The sequence below is a fragment of the Morchella sextelata genome, assembly GCF_020137385.1.
Source record: "Morchella sextelata strain SCLS chromosome Unknown scls_22, whole genome shotgun sequence".
In the NCBI taxonomy this organism is placed as follows: Eukaryota; Fungi; Ascomycota; class Pezizomycetes; order Pezizales; family Morchellaceae; genus Morchella; species Morchella sextelata.
Window position 1 is genome coordinate 2061 of NW_025408637.1, and position 19177 is coordinate 21237.

The 19177-nt window shown below is 49.5% G+C and overlaps 4 protein-coding genes across 4 annotated transcripts; 1 reads left to right on the forward strand and 3 right to left on the reverse strand.

The window, feature by feature from the left end:
• Positions 1–2084: 2084 nt before the first annotated feature.
• H6S33_006960 (uncharacterized protein) lies at positions 2085–2579 on the reverse strand (the record flags this gene model as incomplete). Its single annotated transcript, XM_044838398.1, has 1 exon — positions 2085–2579. The coding sequence occupies one exon, from the start codon at positions 2577–2579 to the stop codon at positions 2085–2087; it is 495 nt and encodes a 164-aa protein (XP_044689124.1).
• Positions 2580–8654: 6075 nt separating this feature from the next.
• On the reverse strand, positions 8655–9023 carry H6S33_006961 (uncharacterized protein; the record flags this gene model as incomplete). The annotated part of the gene is made up of 1 exon (XM_044838509.1): positions 8655–9023. One exon carries the CDS (start codon positions 9021–9023, stop codon positions 8655–8657), a length of 369 nt encoding a protein of 122 aa, XP_044689125.1.
• Positions 9024–9453: 430 nt separating this feature from the next.
• On the forward strand, positions 9454–13785 carry H6S33_006962 (uncharacterized protein; the record flags this gene model as incomplete). The annotated part of the gene is made up of 12 exons (XM_044838617.1): positions 9454–9748; positions 9839–10241; positions 10325–10766; positions 10841–10854; positions 10914–11101; positions 11155–11929; positions 11999–12004; positions 12064–12506; positions 12569–12727; positions 12790–13121; positions 13185–13406; positions 13471–13785. The coding sequence occupies 12 exons, from the start codon at positions 9454–9456 to the stop codon at positions 13783–13785; spliced, it is 3594 nt and encodes a 1197-aa protein (XP_044689126.1).
• Positions 13786–15592: 1807 nt separating this feature from the next.
• On the reverse strand, positions 15593–16867 carry H6S33_006963 (uncharacterized protein; the record flags this gene model as incomplete). Its single annotated transcript, XM_044838628.1, has 3 exons — positions 15593–15636; positions 15704–16016; positions 16088–16867. The coding sequence occupies 3 exons, from the start codon at positions 16865–16867 to the stop codon at positions 15593–15595; spliced, it is 1137 nt and encodes a 378-aa protein (XP_044689127.1).
• Between the last annotated feature and the right edge of the window lie 2310 nt (positions 16868–19177).

The following is a 19177-nucleotide window of genomic DNA, read 5'->3' on the forward strand; positions in this document are numbered from 1 at the left end:
GGCGGTGGATGGTACTTTGAGTATTTAGGTCTCTAAATGAGCCTTTCATGTGGGCGACAAAGAAGGTGACGGAGGAAAAGAAGTCAGCAGGATTGGCGTTAACAAGTTGTATTACCTGATCAAGAGCTCTTCCCTCCAAACAGCTGACCGCATGGATAACCTTTGCTGTCCCATTGCGGAACCGATTATGGTTGACTTCGTGCTTCATTCGGAGTTGGGTAACGAATCCGGAGATTTTGGTCCGGATGCCATCAAACTTTTCAGGGAAAGTTTCAGACCCAAAGGTGGAGACAGTGGTTGATGCAGTAGCAGCGAAAATGGGGATAGGAACATTGGGGGCGGAGGTGGTGTGGTCAATATTGAGGTCAAGGTTGACCTGTATTACTTGCTCTTCCAGGTAGCCAATGGTTTTGTGAACGGCGGAGAGCAGTGTACGAGCACTATCCCTCTCGTGTCGGATGCTTTAAAACATAGTAGGGAGGTGGTCAAACAGGGCAGCAGTATTCTATTCGTATTGATGGTTAAACTACTCGATTTTGTTAGATGAGACCCATGTAGGTCGGTTGAGGGTGGACATGGCGTCTGGTGCGGATTACGACGCAACGTAATACTAGGGAGTTGGGTAGCGAGTATTCCGCAGGGTACGGGAGATGGTTATAGGGGCTGGTAGGTTAATGAGCGAGAGGGGTTGGAGAAACTTACAGTAGTTTAGGTCTAGCGGTGGGAAGGTCGGAGAAGTGAGATGGCCTCCTTATAAAGGAAGAGAAAATAGTACTTGAATAGCAATAGCCAGCGTAGATTACCCAAGCCTTTGCGTACCAAAAGAAAGAGAAGAAAAGAGAGAGAAAAAGAATAGAATTGAGGGCAAAGCCCCTTAATATACATAAAGAAAGCTTAGCAATCACAAATCTCAAGTAACTCATACCCTTAAAATCGACGGAAACTTCTAGAAATCCATAGAAGTTTTCTGATCAATTCGACCCTTTGTAACCTACTATATTATTCAATCGATCTATGAAATCGGACAAGGTTTTAGGATCTGAATTGGGTTACACTGAGAACGTTCAAGCAATTGAGTGCTATACTGATCACCAGTCAGCTCGAATATGACATTCTCAATCAAAAGCATTCATAATCCTAATTCTAAAGGCTTGGGGGAATTTGGGCGCATACTGTTACTAGGTAGGTGAGGTGGAACAGATATTATCTTACGGACATCGTCAAATTCCTACCCTTTTACAAAATACAAAATATCAGGATACATGTTATAAAGACTGTTATCAATTAAAACAATGAGTTTTAGAGATAAGTGCTGAATATTGTTCACTCTCAAGTTCAGAATATGAGCATAGATTGTATATATTTCCGAATGGATTGGAAAGCCGCAACCTCGTGTTTTGGGAGAAGATATTTTGCAAACCGTAGTGCAGTATTCAATCCATTCAATATTGATCCAGAACATGGTATACCAATCAAGCCATCAAATACATTGAGTATCAATTTCAGTATTTTACTGTGCCAATAAATATTCATAGCTTTCAAACCTTCATGAACGATTGTAACAAATGAGAATTTGAATTTCTGATACACTCGCTGTCCTGATACATACCCATCAAAGGATTGTAAATAATACAAAAGGTTTTGTTCGTCAATAACTGTTAAATTTGCTGTTCTGATAAGAATGTATCTAATATGTACTGGAATATAATTCTTCTGAGATTGCTGTAATCTGATTTGTTGATAGCGACAGGGGTGTTTTGTGAGCATGACACATAAAATTCGTGTGTTTGGTGCAGTTACCCTGCCCGATTTTGTTCTGTTACCCTGCCTATTTTGAGATGGTTACCCTACCCGATTAGTGCGGTTGCCCTGCCTGCTCTGAGCCGTTACCCTACCTTTTTTGTGCGTAACCCTACCTTTTTTGGGCGTTACACTACCTTTTTTAGGCGTTACCCTGCCTGCTCAGGGCCGTTACCCTGCCTATTTTCCTGCCAAGCCCAAACCCTAACCCTGACCTTACCCATGAGACCAGCCCAATCAACGGAACCCTTTATGATTAAATAATAAATATAGCTATTTAGTAGTCAAATATGAGCAGAATAGGCGAGAGAGGCGAACAGTAGTTGGCGGGGAGTGTGAAGAGGGAGAGGGAAGACCAGTAAGAGGGGGAGAGGAGGTGCCAGTGCAGTGGAAGAACGGTGAAGGGAGCTGGAATATATCAGAGCTGGCACTGGAGCCGGCATTGGAGCTGTCACAGGAGCTGGCATCGAGGCAAACGCCAGAGTAGTCACTCGAGCGGTCACCGGAGCGGACACAAGAGCGGGAAGACGAGCAGGAACATGAGCGGGAACAGGGGTGGGCACAAGAGCGGGCACAGGAGTGAGGGTTAAAGCTGGCACCGGAGCTGGCACCGGAGCGGGTACTGTAGCGGGTACCGGAGCTGCCGCCGGAGTGGGCATCAGAGCTGGTACTGGAGCTGGAAGCGAAGCGGGCACTGGAGCTTGCAGAGAAGTGGGCACTGGAGCTTGCAGAGAAGTGGGCACTGAAGCTTGCAGAGAAGCGGGCACTGGAGCTGGCATGTATCTGAACTGTCACTGGAGCCGGCATCTAATGGAGCTGGCACTGGAGTGGGCATTAGAGATGGCATTCGGGCGGCTCCGGCTAGAGCTGGCATATATTTGAGCCGAGACCGAAGCTGACACTGGGGCTGACCTTGATTTTAGCTTGCACCGGAGCGGGCATTAGAGCTGGCAATGGACCTGGCATTGAAAATCGGAAATAGATCTCCAGAGCAAGATTTAGGCATTTATGTGACATGGCCGGGAAAACAGAACATGAGACGGCAAAGACAAAATTAACTAATTACTGGAGGTGCCTAGATACTACACATAGGTGGGAGAGAAGGGGACCTCGCGGTCGCGAGGTGGCGCATCTCTAGTAAGTATGAACCAATTATTAATGATATCAACCAAGTTCACTGCTAATTACTGATTCGAATATTTTCCTGACAGGTATCGACTCCGATTTAGTATTCAACCATCATACAGAAAGCTTTTCTTATCGGTATACACTTTACTTGCTATTCTGATTTGTATGCATACGTATCAAGCGATTGCCAAAAATCTTCACAAATCTTATTTAGTATTCCTGATTTACATTCTGTCACAACAAGTGTGCATACAAATCGAATCATAGCGAACCTTACCAACAAATCTCAATTGCAAACTCTGATGCAGTTTCTGTTTCGATTGATATTTATACCTCTCAAGCTATCACCAACAGTAGTAACCAATTTCGCCATTAGTATTTGCTTTACATTTTGTCCTAGTAGACATGCATATCTATCCAGCGATTCAATATTGCTCAGTAGTGTCTAGAACAATAATACGATACAACCCAAAGACTGGTAATTGCAACCTTCATGGTTACATATCGGAATTAGAATGTAGGACAGAATACTGAAGTGACACTTTTCTATCTATTTTTCTTCAGGTCGTTGTTATTCTATTGGTACAAAATTCAATTTTTGGTCAAAATGTAATAGATCAATGTGTATTTGGTGGTGGTTGGAACCTAGATGTGGGTAGTTAGGGTTATGAGCGTTGAAAGTTGGTTTGGTTACATGTACATTATACAATTTTCGGTCAAAATGAAATACTTGAATGTGTATTTGGTGGTGGTTGGAACCTAGATGTGGGTAGTTAGGGTTACGAGCGTTGAAAGTTGGTTTGGTTACGTATACAAAATACAATCTTCGGTAAAAATGAAATACATCAATATGTATTTGGTGATGGTTGAAACCTGGTTTTAGGTAGTTAGGGTTACGAGCGTTGAAACTTAGTAAAGCGGTGACCTGAAGTACAGAATCCGAGTTGGCGTGAGAAGACACAGTGGAGACAAGAATTGGGATTCGCCCAATGCGGTGACCCGCAGCTCGGAATCCGAAATTTATGTATTCCATCGAAGCAGAGGATGGGGAAACGGGGCATCATTGAATTTCGTTCGCCGGCATGATCGTGGGCTCGAGACGGTGCGTTCGGTTCCATGCAGTCATCGATCGTTGTACCTCCCCGGTGAGTGGCGGTGCCGGGAGTGAACCAGGATGGGTTGCCAAGACTCACAGTGAGTTACCCTACTCAACAGCCCCCAACCACCACCTCCGCACCCGCAATCACGACCACGACCCACTGTATGAGCATACCTGATGATGGAAATGAACTCAGGTCATTCTGTTCAACCCATAGAAACGGAGCCCGGAATTGTGGGGCGACCGTTCCCGGGCAACCTCAAAATCCTGTCCGACATTCCACTACTAGAATGTCTTTCAATGAAAATAACTTCCAAACTGGCGAGAGTTCACTTTATAAGCCCTCAATAGCTGATACAGCTCAATTGGCAACTACCAGAGGTTTACCTCTCAATATTTCACTTGTTCTGGCAATATTTCATCCAAAGGTTCGGGAACGAACAAGCTGGCTTTGGAAGCATGTATCAATCTTCTAGGGTCCTGATCAGAATGGTGTAATGAGAGATCGTTGGGGGTGCAATCTATCTAAAACGAACAGACAACCTGATTTTGTTGAAATACTATGGATTACTAAAACCCCAAGCAGGCCCCAATCCAGAAACGGCTGTTTACTACGCGGATACAACAACTAAAAATGCCATAAATCATTTGGTAAAAGTTTATCAATTTGATCAAAATTGGGAAAGACAAACAACAGCCGTTGGGATGGATGTTGGAGATGGTAGTCCATCAAGCTTGAACAACGTATCGGTAAATACAGTACCAAGTATTTTATTCAATAGCCACGTCTTTAAACAGCTCTATGTACGTTGGATTGTAACAAATAATATTCCATTTCAACAAGCTACATCTCTAAGTCTAAGATTTTTATTAATATATATATGCACTTTGGTAAGTTGAATATAAAGTACCAATAGATTGACGAAATTTTCTTCTGACCAAGAGTATAGCAATCATTCTATACCGATTTGGGTAAAGCTATGCCTAAATCGTCTGTCACGGTAAGCAGTTGGGTGCAGGAGTCATTTGCAAAGAGTAAAAATTCCATTCGCTAGGTATTAAATAACGCTATCTCTTCTATACACATCAGTTTTAATATGTGGACATCAACAAATAATTTGGCTTTGCTTGCAATAGTTGGTTATAGGCTTGATGAGGATGGGAACCTATGTCATGCACTACTTGGGTTACGTCGACTCTTGGGTGCGCATAGTGGAGAAAATCAAGGCAATATTGTCTGGACAGTTATTCAAGATTTCCAGATCCAGAATTCGATTGGCTATTTTACCTTGTATAATGCATCTAATAATATTACCCTACTGCGATTCATTGAAAGCTATATCACAAAACAATCTGCCGGTCTACAGTTCAACAATACATTAACACAAAAGATTTGAAGATATATTCGTTGCTATGGACATATTTTGAATTTGGTTGTTAAAGTATTCCTTTAGGCAAAAAATTTAATCAATTGCTGTCTTTAGAGAATAAAAAAACAGTTGAACGAGAGAATTCTGAAATTGAGAGATGGAGCAAGGTGGGCCCTATGGGCAAAATGCGGAATATAACTGTTTTGATACATGAGAGCCCGTAGAGAAGGTACGCATTTTGCCAGTCAGTTGCCACTATATTAGGAAGTTCAACTCAACCTAGGACTTTGATTTTGGGAAATGTCACATGTTGGACTGGTGATTATGATAGGATAGAAAGAGCTTTAAAGCTAATGTATGCGATCGAATTTTTTGTACACCAAATGATTCAGGAGACTTCAACAGCTTGGAAATCAACACTTGAAAAAAATCAATTATGTACAAGTGATTGGTTGATTTTACAACAGGTTTTTAATTTTTTAAAGCCATTTTAGGATGAAACATTATTTTTGCAGAGTCATCGTACTCAAGGATCGCTATATTAAATCTATCCTTCATTCGAGTCGTTGAGGAGGCAAATCACTTACACAGTGGACAATTTGGAATCTGATGTTTTGGCAATCTCCTCGCAACTTGACGTTCAAAAGCTAGAAAAGTACTACTCTATTGAACAACTGAGTCCGATAATTTGTGGGGCAATTCTTTCGTACGCAGATATCGATAATTTTTTAAGGACTCAGAATCTGGTTGAGGCGACCATCCAGAATAATCCTTCAAAGCAGAAGAATTTGTCAAATCCTTATGGGAAACGTCGTATAAACGCATAGTATTGCATGATGCACCTTGAGCATCGTCAGAATCACCTAAACGTACTCTGGATCCAAATTCATTTGCTTGTAAAAAAAATTAGGACTTTCGAAAAGCCAAGATTGCACCCTGATTCGATTGAGGATTAGCTCACCGATATTTGTTTTGGGTTTCTCAAAACCGGCACAAAATAAGAGAATCAATACATTGGTGGATTAAAACCCGCCCATCATATCCCCGTTTATCTATTTTGGCATTAGATACCTTTTCAACCCCTGCCATGTCTACCGAACGTGAAAAAGTATTTAGCAGGTATGAATTAATCTCAGGCTCTCTATTAAAATTCAATTTCTAATTATTTCACAGTGCAAAGCAAAACATTACTGACCGTCATAACCGTTTGGATGAAAGTATTATTGAAGCTGGAGAATGTCAGAAATCATTGGCATGGGCAGGTTTAACTAGCTTTGAAGCAGCTAGATATATGTCTGACTATCTACAAAAAATTGAAAGACATACGTTAACATCGGCTATTATAAGCCAACAGTTAATATTTTCAAGTTTCTTTATTTATTTTATCAAGGGGTTTATTTCTGTCAACGTTTCATAGATCGATTAGTTAATACCCTGGGTTATGAGGAGATGGATTAGTCAGAAAGGATCTATTGGGTTCTATCGGGTTCTGTAGGTCGTAAGTGTATGAGTCACTTTGGATTTGTCATCTTTGGGATTTCCTTGGGTATATTAGGAGGTTTCATTCTCATTTCTTGTTCTTTTTCTTTTCTTTCTTTTATTACACAACGTCTTCTGTACCTACACTGTCTATTACGATATAATATTATTTGCTCTTCTTTGCTCAAGAAGACCACCGCGCCGCTGCTTCCCTTACCCCATTGACACTCACCAACGCTAGAGACCCTCAGGACCCCTACTACAGGCTCCCACACCGACCCCTACTACCCCCTTCGTACCCTGCGGAATGCTCGCTACTCGCCCCCCTGAGACAACGTCAATTCAAGTTATTTTTCTATGTACACTAATTCACTCATTTCATAGCCTCAAATTCCTGCTTCAGGTTTTCATGAAAGGTGGCCACTAAGCTAAAATGAATCCCTTCCCATTTAGCTGTACAGTGCTCCAAATGACTACCACTAATAAAACCAATACCACCGGATTGGTAATTAAATCTTCTACCCAATTCCCTAATACACAAGTCACCTCCTCAGAACTCCCCCATTGGTGCAATACAAGCCCAACCATTATTAAGATCACCGGCATCATAATGAGGTTCAGTGAATACATTGATCAAACATGCTCTCAAAGAAAAGCAATCATTATCATCTGTAATCCACTGTTTCTTGTTCCCATCATGAAAACCTTGATCATCGCTTCAGTCATATCCCTGACCTCCTTGTCGACTGCACCCAACAACGATCTCTGAGCTTTGGTAATATTACAGAATGATTTAAAGAGATCAGAAGGGACAGGCTGAATTTGGGAAGGACTGTTGGCAACATCTTTAGTAATGCAAGACCCTTTTTCTGTATGACCTAATTCTATCCAACATCCATAATGGTAAACACCAGCTCTCGACCGAGGTACCCAACAAAAATGAGGATTAGAAAGAAGCCAATCTTTCCAGCTCAGATGTCTTTTGTCCTTAGGTATGTCGGAGGGGTGAATTTGGTAGTATGCATCAATATTTCAAGTTGTTGAATCCAAAACCCATTGCCCAATCTGTGGCCCGTAGACTATTTCCAAACCTTTTTTGAAGTAAATAAAGAGACGGTGGAATTTGGAATCGAGAGCAACATAGAATGCTCCTGGAGTTAGGTCGATTGCAGGGTATTGGTTGACAGCTGTTTCAATCTCTTGCAAAGATTTTCCGTGTAGTGTTTATGTCTTTTTCTTTGAGGGTGGGGTATCCAAATCAACCTGGAAAAAAACTTCAATCATATTGCCTATTGATGTCAGTTAAAAGTTCATTAATAAGGAGCAGTTAGCCATTACCTTTTTGACCGAATGATTGAGTGAAGACTTTGTCGCCTCTATTCCTAGCGATTTGACAGTCAACCAAGGCAGTACTAGAAAGAGTCATGTACTTGTCGAGTGCCTTCTCAATGTCTCTATCCCACATTTTTTTGATGGGGCCGGGGGGAGGAAGGGAAGAGAAGGTTACGCGACTTATAAAAAGCAAAAAAGACAGATTGCGTTGGGTCTGGGCACTAATACTAAGTACTACGAACACTACTTGAAGTCTACAACTACAGTACAATGCGCACTCACTATCCAGTGGCACGATCCCACGGTCGACCACGGTCGACCTGCCTTGGTCGACAGACTGCTGCAGCGCCCGGAAATCGTCGGGTCCGGTCCAGGACTGGTCTGTTGTCGGCGTTGGCCACCAGCACCGGTGGGGGGGAATCCGGCGCTCCTGCCGCCGTGGCCAGCTATCTCTGCGAGAGCAGCTGTGAATCGTGGATCTTCCCCAGGGTGATCAAACAATTCTCGATGGCGCACTTGATCGCCTCGACGTTCTCGCCCAGCTTGTTCTCGAGCTGCGCATTGAGTTCCTCCTCCTTCCAGTGCGGGCTCTTGAGGTCATCCAGCAGGGCACGGCGCACACTCTGCTCGACGAAGCTGCTGAGGAACAGGTCCAGGTTCTGCTTCAGGACCGACTCGAGGACAAGGACCCTACGCATCGCCTGCCGTGAGTCCTCATCGTAGGATTTGTAGTTTGACACAAAAGTGGTGACGTTTTTGTAACCTTGAAACACCAACACAGTGAGGGAAAGAACGCCAAGGGTGATGTCGCCCATGCTGGCGCAGGTGTTTCGGTCTCTCCGCCGGGATAGAAGTGCTGGCCGGGGGGGCACTTCACCTGGAGCGGGAGGAAAGGTACAAATTGGATGCCGTTAATATATATAAATGAGCCTTCTTGTTCTGGTTTTGGTATATAACGAGCGACTGGCAGGCAAGTGAGGTGTTTGTCTTGCGATCACCCTCAGCGAACAAGCCAATCAAGATCTGGCACATGCCCACAGTTCCTATTGGCCGTGATCGAGGGCTCAAGTGCTTATCTAAGGATCGCCCAGATGAATATCAAATCTCGGGAACACACCACCGCCCACCTCCAGTGTAGAGCCTGTCTGTCTGTCTATCCATCTTTCTCTCTGTCTCTCTGTCTGTCTGGCTGTCTGGCTGTCTGCCTGTCTGGCTGTCCTGCAGCGGAAATATCATCTTCCCAACATGTCTGCTCCCCCCGAGGCCCCGCGCATTGGTAGCAACCTCATCACTGCATGCACCACCCACATCCGCGAGCTTTCCAAGCTCCCCGACAAGCGCTCCAGGTATCCCTACCGAAAACCACCCTGCCACGAGTTCGGACGCTTCCGCCTATGGACCCGCGGCTTCGAGAACACCCCCCCAGCGGGGGATAATGTACTGGATGAGGTGCTGGAGGAGGTTATATACCTCAGGGAGCCCACGGTCCTACTCATTGCGTCTTTTGCTAGCGGTCTCCTCGATGGCTGCCTTCGGAAAGGTACATATGATCGGTCGCCCCCTACACCTCCTCCCGTTCCACGGTGACTGGCTGACACCCGTTTGTAGTTGGCAACGACTACACCCGTAGGCTCCTCCGAGTATCCCTCGATGAGGTGGCTAGGGCGTATCCACTTGGGTAGCGTGTTGAAACGTGAGTGGAAAACATCGGATGCTGCCATCGGGGAGTTGCGCGAGTGCGTCGATGCGCTTTTTGACGTACTGTCCACCCTTCACAACGTCATGGAGAGGAGAAAGGAGCGGGATCGCCGGGAAGGGGCCATCCGTGAGGAGACACCAGCACGCCCGGCCTGTGTGAGGGGTGAGCATTGGGAGGTATACCAGCAGTACATCCAGAACAGGTTTCCGCAAGCGATTAGAGGGCTGGATATCGAAGGATTTGCAAGGGGAAATGCCGACTGCTTTGATAGGCTGTTGAGCCAGCGTGAAGATAAGGAGAAGGAGCAGAAGGCGAGAGAGACTGCCGGAGAAATGTTGGTGCGCCCCTCCCCAGTGCTTAATATATATACAATGCCATCATCACCAACATTTACGATTGATTTCCTCTTCCTCCTAGTGCCCAATTGCCACCCGTGCTAGAGGGGTCTGTCATGGAGGCTCAAACAGGCCATCAAACGCTGGAACGAATGAAGGGTTTATCGTCGGCGGGTGTCACCACCACATTCAAGGACTCAGGAGTCGAGAGCTCTGCCACCACGTCCAAGGACTCGGCAATCGAGGGCTCCGCCACCACGTTCAAGGATTCAGCAATCGAGGGCTCCGCTGCTCACAGCCGCCCACCAGCCCCGTTTCAGGCCGCGTTCAAAGACTCAGTAGTCGGGAGCTCCGCTCCTCACAGCCTTCCGCCACCCTCGACCCACCCTCTCGATGCACCGCAAACTATTACCATTCCCCAGCGTACGGTCGCCTCCCTTGCTCCCCCTTCCGTCTCCGGCCTGTCGTGCTCAATCATCTGCTCTGTGTCATCTGAACCAAGTAAGAGACGCCCCGTCCCCCGGGTTCCCAATATTCACGATATGGGCCCGGTTTCGAGTGCACATTTTGCGGACTGATTCAGTCCCCCGCTGATCAGGGTCACGGGTGGAGGTAAGAACGCAACCCTCCCTGAGATTATTCCACGTCTTCCGCGTCCATGACTAACCCAGTGCCATTGCCATTGAAATCTCTAGGAAGCACGTCTTTGCCGACCTGATGCCATACATGTGCATCCGCGGACGCTGCTTCAGCTCGGGTGCACATGTGTTCTATGGCAAGAAGAGTGACTGGATCGCGCACGATATGGCATGCCTACGAGAGGCACACGAGGGCACAGGAGCAACCACGACAGACAAGTGTCCCTTGTGCGCCAAATGGTTTGGTCGCGACACAGGCGCTTCTACTCCCAAGTGGCGCACCAAATGGAGGACATCCGGCTGCTTGCGCTGCCGCCAGCGTACCGAGACGAGGAAGATGGGGGGTCCTGCGATACCTCCACGACGGGGAGTGTGTTGGACGATACGCCGCGCGAGGGGTTATTGAACGTCCGACTCCACAGGTGGATGCAGGAGCGTCCGGAAGGAGAACTCCGACGGGAAGGAATGGAGGATCAGGATGACCTGGAGGACCAGGATGCGCTGGATGACCAGGATGCGTTGGAGAATCAGGATGCCTCGGAGGATCAGGATGTCTCGGAGGATCAGGATGCCTTGGAGAGGGCTTTCTGGGAGGAGCCAGCAGCATCCCCTATCACTGTGATGGGCACTCACTGGGAAATATACCAGCAGTACATCAGAGATAGGTTCCCGCACGCCAGAGAGGAGCTTGATATCGAGGTCTTGGCAAGGGGAAATGCCGAGTGCTATGTCAGGCTGGTGAGGCTGGACCAGGAGAGGGGGGAGGAGGAGGAGGAAATGGAGCAGAGGCAAGGTTTCCCATCGCCGGGTGTCGCCACCACGTTCAAGGACTCCGGACTCAGGAGCTCCGCTCCCCACAGCCTCCCACCAGTCTCGATTCACGCCCCCGACCCATTTCCAGCAGTCGTCGTCTCCCAGCCCGCGATCGTCCCCGTCAACACGGACCTCGCCCCGCCGCCTTCTGTCTCTAGCCTGTCGCGGTCGACCATATGCTCTGTGTTGTCGGAGCCGAGCAAGAGACGACTCCTCCCCCCAGTTCCCGAACATTCGTAATATGGGTCCGGCTTCAAATGCAGGTTTTGCGGGTTGAACCAGCGCCCCACTTGGCAAGGCCATAGGTGGAGGTATGGACGCAGCCCTCCCCGATACCCCCCCGTCTTGCGATTGACGTTGCTGTGTACAGAAAATACATCTTTGCCGACCTCACGCCATACACGTGCATCCGCGCCCGCTGCCCCAGCTCGGGCATGTTCTATAGATCGAAGAGGGCCTGGATCACGCATGATACGGCATGCTTACGACGCCCGCTGGAAGGCGGCGGCGGAGCGACCTCGACGGGTGAGTGTCCGCTCTGCCGCAAGACGTTCGGGAGGGATGCCGGGCGGTTCTACAGCCACGTTGCGCACCACCTGGAGGACATACGCTTGTTCTCTCTGCCCCCGTGTTATCGCGAGTACGAGATGGAAGAGTACGCGGACGGCTCATCCTTGGGAACCACTGACTGGCGTGGAGCCAGGAGCGCTGAGGGCGAGATGAGCGCGCTGGGACGGTATCTTACGGCGAACAGTGCGACACCTGCCGTGTCTTGCAGCGGGTGGGTCATGAAGGCGGTGGGTGAGGTTGATGGTGTGTGCCCCTCGGTGCGGAAGCTGCGTATGGTGTGCTAACATGACAGCGGCGGGTACTAGATAGCCCCCGCTTATCTCAGCCTGATGGCGACGAGGTTCTCGAGGAGGGTGCGCTTCAGGATATCGATGGCGAGCCGAACCCCGCGGGGATGGATAAAGCTGTCAGCGTGCAGAGTAGTTGCGATACTCTAAGGCGGGGTTCGGATGCAGCCACCGTAGGTATGTTTGGTCTTGTACAGGTATTGCTTGTCTGTTGCTGAGGTGCTGCCCACACCGCATAGTTGTGCGGCTATCTGGCTCTCCCCCCTCGGCCAGCAGAGAATGGCACACTGACCTTGTTCTATCTGAGGAATTTGCCCAATACAAGTACAGCGCGGAATTCGGTGACCAGACAGTTACACACCATTTTAATGGGGATTTCGAGCTGTGGGCAGACGGCGATTTGTTGCTCGGAGGTAGTCAATTCAGATCGGTTCGGCTCCAGCGGCTACGTGACTCTACCCGGCGCGATGCTCACCGAAGGACTGACGTTCGGGTGGTGAAAACAACCGGTCACTATCGCTTTCAAGACCTTTTCATCAGAGAGTTGAGGGCGATGATTACGTTGCGAGAGGTAATGCGTTGAGGCTGGTCCACGCGCGTGAGTCCGTTGGCTGACCTATCGCTGTTATGGTAGTATACTGAGCATTTTGTTGAGTTCTATGGCTGGCACGAGGGCCAGCCCGGAATATCCCTCTCTATCGCCATGGAATTCCTCCCCGAAGGCAACCTTCAGACCTATATGCTGAGAAACAGACAGCTGGCAAAGGGGAACTGTAAAACTATTGTTCGACAGATTCTGGAAGCCCTCCATATAATGCACCAAGGGGGTATCCATCATGGTAATCTAACGCCAACGGTTAGTCTTTCCACATATTGGGGCTCACTAGGAATACATATTGACACTAGTTTACCATACCCAGAACGTACTCATCGCATCCCTATCACCTCTGAGAATGAAGCTTGGAGATATCTGCAACGGAGAATCGGGGCGCAGGCAATACAGGAGGCTGATTACCAATACATACATCGAGATGGAGTACAGATACGAGTCACCAGAGTCAATCGGCCTCAGCCCCGATTTCACAGAAAGCCACCCTTCGAGTGTGGATATGTGGGCTCTGGGTATGATTACCTATCAGATCATGACAGGATTGATACCATTTTCGTACGCCACAGGTGTAAGCGCTATCGATATGGATGAAGATGATATCTGCCATTGGGACGGCGGGGTATAATGACAGCATTAATGTTGGGGACTTGGCAGCATATTGCCGTGGTGAAATGTGCCCATTCAAGGAAATCCGGACGCTCAGCCGAATCGGCGCCAGCGATTTATTCATGGACTTTATGCGGTCCATGCTTGACCCTAACCCGAGCTCTAGTTCTCTGCGAAAAGCGCGCTTCAGCATCAGTGGATTAGTGGGCAGGCCTCGGCAATGGGTGAAGGTAGTTCGAGTAGGAGGTTGGTCACGTAGCTATGCGGATGTGGAATGTGACACAGGCATATAAGGAAGAAAATCCGATGTATGTAGTACTACACTTGAACTGCGGACCATGAAGCTACAATCGAAGATTATCAGTTGAAATCTGCTCCGGCCCGATCAAGAGCCATACCTGTCGACGAACGCTCCTCACTGGGAAGCGCATACAGCGAACGTTCAGAAGTTGGGGTGGACTGTTGCTATGTGTCTACCTTTCATGAATAGGTTACCCACTTAAGCTACCGCCCCTGTGTTGGTTATTGAACTGTGTCCTATGCTCAATTGTTGTCCTTACTGTTGAAAGTTCAAATGTTATGTATACCCGCTGTTACTATGGTTCGATCTTAGGTGCGCCTGTAACAACTAGGAGACTCCATAGTTTGGTTCGATTACATTATTGATAACCCCCCAGGTGCGAGCATTGTGTCTTACTACCACCTACTTACCGTGGAAGAGGTCTGTCCGCTTACTGTACCTATTAGCATAGAAGAGGTGTGAGTGTAAGGACCAGGTTGATTATCTCAAGCTTGACCAAAATATTATTAAATAAGGTGAGGAGAGTGCAGGCCGGTTTACGGGCCAGAAGATAAACCTACGCAGATTTTCATTCTAGAATGTGCACCCGGTCTACCTAGGATCACAATTATCCACAAGACCCCTGAATAGCTCTCTACCAGCTATGGAAACGGATCATTTGATTCATTCCCCACCAAGCCACTTTCGGGAAACGAATCAATTGATTCATCTCCCGGGGACGCTTGTGGAAAAGGCACAAAAGATTAATTTCCGTTGCCGAAAATCCCTTTTCTTGGTGCCCGCCACGGCTCCACCGTCCACAAAACGAACACCCGCACACAAATCGGGCCCTCCGCATTATAGCCAAGCAAGTCCATCAAGAACACCAACATCTTCCGAACATATATCACTAAATATTACCCCACCCGCCAACCCCCCCGCCCAGGCACCCCAGCGTACTAAATCGGCGGCCGTGTATTGTGGTCATAGAATATCACTCGATGTGGGGGCCTTATCTTTTTTTTTGCCCCCTTCTCACTCATCCAGGTCTTTTCTTTGTTCAGCCCATGCCACCAGCGCGCGTCCGCAAGGTGAGGGAACGAGGGCAAGGAGTGGGGGAGCGAGGGCGGCGGCGGGGGGTGATGATCGACAAACCCTTCCAACACCACCGACGTGCGTGCTGTGGGGGGGAGTGCGGGCACAGGCGCCATCACCCTCTTCCAGGGCGGGGGTTAATTTCCATAGCCAGTTGGTTGCGCGGCCCATGTTGACGGACAGAGAGCGCGGTTCCACCGCTGTAGTCTGTCGCGGGGAGGCGGATGTGGTGCCGTGATGCATTTGTTCATGGAGTGGGGCCGTCGTGAATTGTGAAGAAGTATTATAATTATTCTTCAATATTAAATATTACATTTGCCAACCACTGTACCTCAATGAGCAACATTGAAAACGCTTATCCAAGGGTGCAAAAGTGGAATAAAGACAGAACACAACGATATCTACAGAAAAAAATCCATCTCCCAGCCCCCCCCCTCCACATGCACCACCACTACCCCTCCAACGTACTCACAATGCCCAGCAGCGCCAGCACCCCTACCCCCCGCCCCCCCCAATCAGCCCCGAACACCCTTCGCGCACCAGAGAGGAAGGAAAAACTCACCTCCGCTCGCCGTCAATATATAGCTCGCCACCGCCATGCCGGCCTGCACATCGCCCATCAGCGCGCTCCACAGCACAGCCGTAAACACGCTGGCCACCCACGGCACCGCTGCCAGCATCACAATCTTGCGCGCGTCCCAGCCCTGCACAAACTCGAGCCCGAAGCGGCGCGGCGGCTGCGCTTTGAGCGCAAACACCCAGTCGACCCAGGCGCCGCCCGAGCGCAGCTTGTGCGGCTTGTTGAAGGCGTACATGATGCTGTTGCGCGAGGCCGCGTCGAGCAGCAGAAGCACCGGTGCCTCGGGGTGTGTGTACTACGGGGGGGGGGGGGGGGTCAAGTCAGTATCGACAGCATTTCCTGCGGATGGGTGGGGCGGCGGCGCACCTCGACGATGCTGATGTACTTGAGCCCGCGCAGGGAGAAGAAGCGCTGCCAAAAGGAGCGGAGCTCGGCGTTGTAGATGCGGCGGAAGGAAAGAAAGAGGGCTGTGTCGGTGGTGTTTTCGCCGCGGGGGTGGGCGCGGAAGACGGCGATGCGGTGGTTGCGCGGGGCGCGCGCGCGTGATAACGAGTGGGTGCAGAGGAGGATTGAGCAGGCGGTGGAGTCGGTGGGGACGGTGGTGGCGGGCGCGGGCGGTGTGGGCCCTGTGCTGTCGGCGGGCGGTGGTGGGCAAGTGGTGGAGGGGGTCGGCGGGGGCGGCGGCGGCGGCGGCGGCGGGAGGAAGCTAAGTGCTGTGGCGGTGGTCTGCTCGGTGCTCGTGGGGGGGGGGCGGGTGGCGTCCGCGGTGTTGCTCGGTGGCGCGACGGGGGAGGAGGGCACCACGGGGGAGGGTGCCGGCACGGGAGAGGATGCCGCCGCGGGGGGACCGTGTGGGGTGCCCAAGCTGGGTGGGAGCGACTGGAGTGGAATGGACGGGTATCGGCGACGACGATTGGGCCGGGCCGGGCGTTCTGGAAGAAGTGCTGAGTCGCGCCGGAGCCCATGCAACGGCTGGGTCTCCATTGTATCTATGAATTCGTATCCGGCCGGGTTGGGCTGCCCCGGGCGTGCTGGAAGAAGCGCTGGGTGGAAGAACACATGCGTTGTGTGGGGGAAGCGGGACTGCTGGGGTGTAGGGGGAAGCGCCGGTGGGCTTACTGCCGACGGATGATCAGTGGAGGACATGCTAGCGGTGCGGTAGGAGAAGAAGGAGATCGAGGGGGGATGTCTGTCTGTATGGACTGTGATGGCGGTTGGGCGTTTGGGGGGGGGGGGGGGAGAGAGAGAGAACTGAGAGAGAGATTTCTGGGAGAGAGAGAGCTCGCAACTGTCGGTGGTAGATATAACATATATATACACGTATCCTGGAGGAGGCGACTGGCGGGTGCGCCTTCCTTCTGCACGGTAGCCTGATATGCTCTACAAGCACTCGGGCGCAGCTTGGAAATAGCACACGGTAGATGTGCATGTGCATGTGCATGTTGACGTACAGCACCCCGATCCTTTCAAAGGGGGGAGGAGGAAGAAAAAGAAGGGGAAGAAGAGGAAGAATGAGGGGAGGAAGGGGAGATGATCCTCTCTCCCGGATCATCCCGAGCCATCCCCCACCCATACTAGCAATATCCGTGTCTGTTCTCCTCAGGTCGATCCAAGCTATGGACAGACCCACCCTCCCTCCCCGCGTCCTCCTCCCACCGTGTCTACTCGCCGGTGGCCATAGCTCTATGCAATTCTATCCACGGCGCTCTCCTCGTCCCATCGACTGGCCAGGATGACAATAACAATTTACCGACACTGACACTGACACTGCACTGACAATGACAATGACAACGACAATGACAATTTGCTGTTACACAGTGGGTGTGTGACAGTGGGTGTGCGACGTGGGGTCGGGCCGTTTAGGCTTGAACGTTCGTTTAGGCAACCACGAATTATCATCATCCGAGGATCCTCGCTCGCGTAACAACACACAGCCCTGTCTGTCAAGGCACGGAGGGTAGAGTCCCTCGCCATTTTCAGCCGCAAGTACGTACATATGTACAAGAAGAGTATGCATGGTGGGGGAAGCCTTGTCACGGAGTAAGTACATGTATGTGCCTACATGTAAGTAGTTTGTACACCCCCAGTTTGACCGCTTATGGCTCATCAACCACCACACATATTTTTAATTTCATTAGGGAGATCTACTCACTTTCATTTTCATTTGCCCTATCATCCTATCTGCTCAGATCTTTAAATCATTCTTCGTTGTTGAGTTGTAAAAATCTTGTGGCTGGGACAATGTCGCTTGTACATATGGTCAAAAAAAGTGCTTTTCCTCGTCCTAGACCACTCTTTGCACATAATTGGTATGTGTTAGTACATAAGTGTCGCGGCACTCCGTGTCAAGGTTTTCCCCACCATGCCGACGGGAAAAGAAGAAGACCCCTGTCAGCCTTATCGTCTTTTCTCTTGGCGCTTGGTGCGGTGAGAGCGAGGACGAGGCTGGATACGCTCTCTGCAACTGTGGGGTGGGATTAAAGACACACTTTTTAATCTCCCGCAACTTCCGCAGGCAGTCGCGTTTTTAAGCAGTACGACCGCGCCTGCATACCGCCAAGATGAAGAGCCTCTTGCAGGATTTGGATCCCCTGCAAACCTATTAGCCGGTCCTGCCTCCTCCACTGGATACCATCCGGGGGATACTTGTATGACGGCCAGCGGCTTGCAGGTAGTGCGCAAGACATGTGCGCAAGACATGATGGCTGCCCCATTGATATTGATATTGATATTACCACCCTCTGCCAACAGCGCCGTGAGTGAAAAAAATAAAAATAAAAAATGAGCTGTGGTGTCAACACGAGACATGGTAACTCACACCTGGCGAGCTTCGCACGCAAGCCACAGAATTGAGACATGGTACTTGCAAAAAGTTGGCAGCTTTAATAGCGTAAGGGATAGGCACTAGGCGCTGAGGCTGAGAAGAGGTGGAGAACCCTAACCCTGAATAAGGTCAGGGATTTGGCAGAGGCATTGCAGGATTCGTGTATCGGCATCAGAACATGTTAGAGGCTGAGAACGAGGCTGAGAATGAGGCTGAGGAGTAGTGTCCAGATAAGCGAGAAGTCATGTAAGTATGATGTAGGCTAGTAAGGTAGCCACAGCAAAATATATTAGCTAGACGAGAGGCTTCTCCTCTCGAGACAATCATCAATAAAGTTAGTAGTTGCAGTCACTTCAGGCATCGTCTCCTTCAATCTACTTGAGAATATCACTTCATGTGGCGTACCAGGTGAGGAGTGACGTCTCCCGGTACTTCCCCCAAACAACCCAGCTGACGGCTTCACTTCTGCCTTTTGCTATCTAGGTTCTAAGGTTGAGCACTGGCTGGTGTTTAATGGAATCTGTGTTTCGTTTGGTGCAGTCGCTTTTGGGGGTTGTGCCACAGGTTCATGGTCGGGATCTCGGGCCGAGGCGCATGATGCGACCCATTAGAGGTGCCGTGAGCCTGTGGTT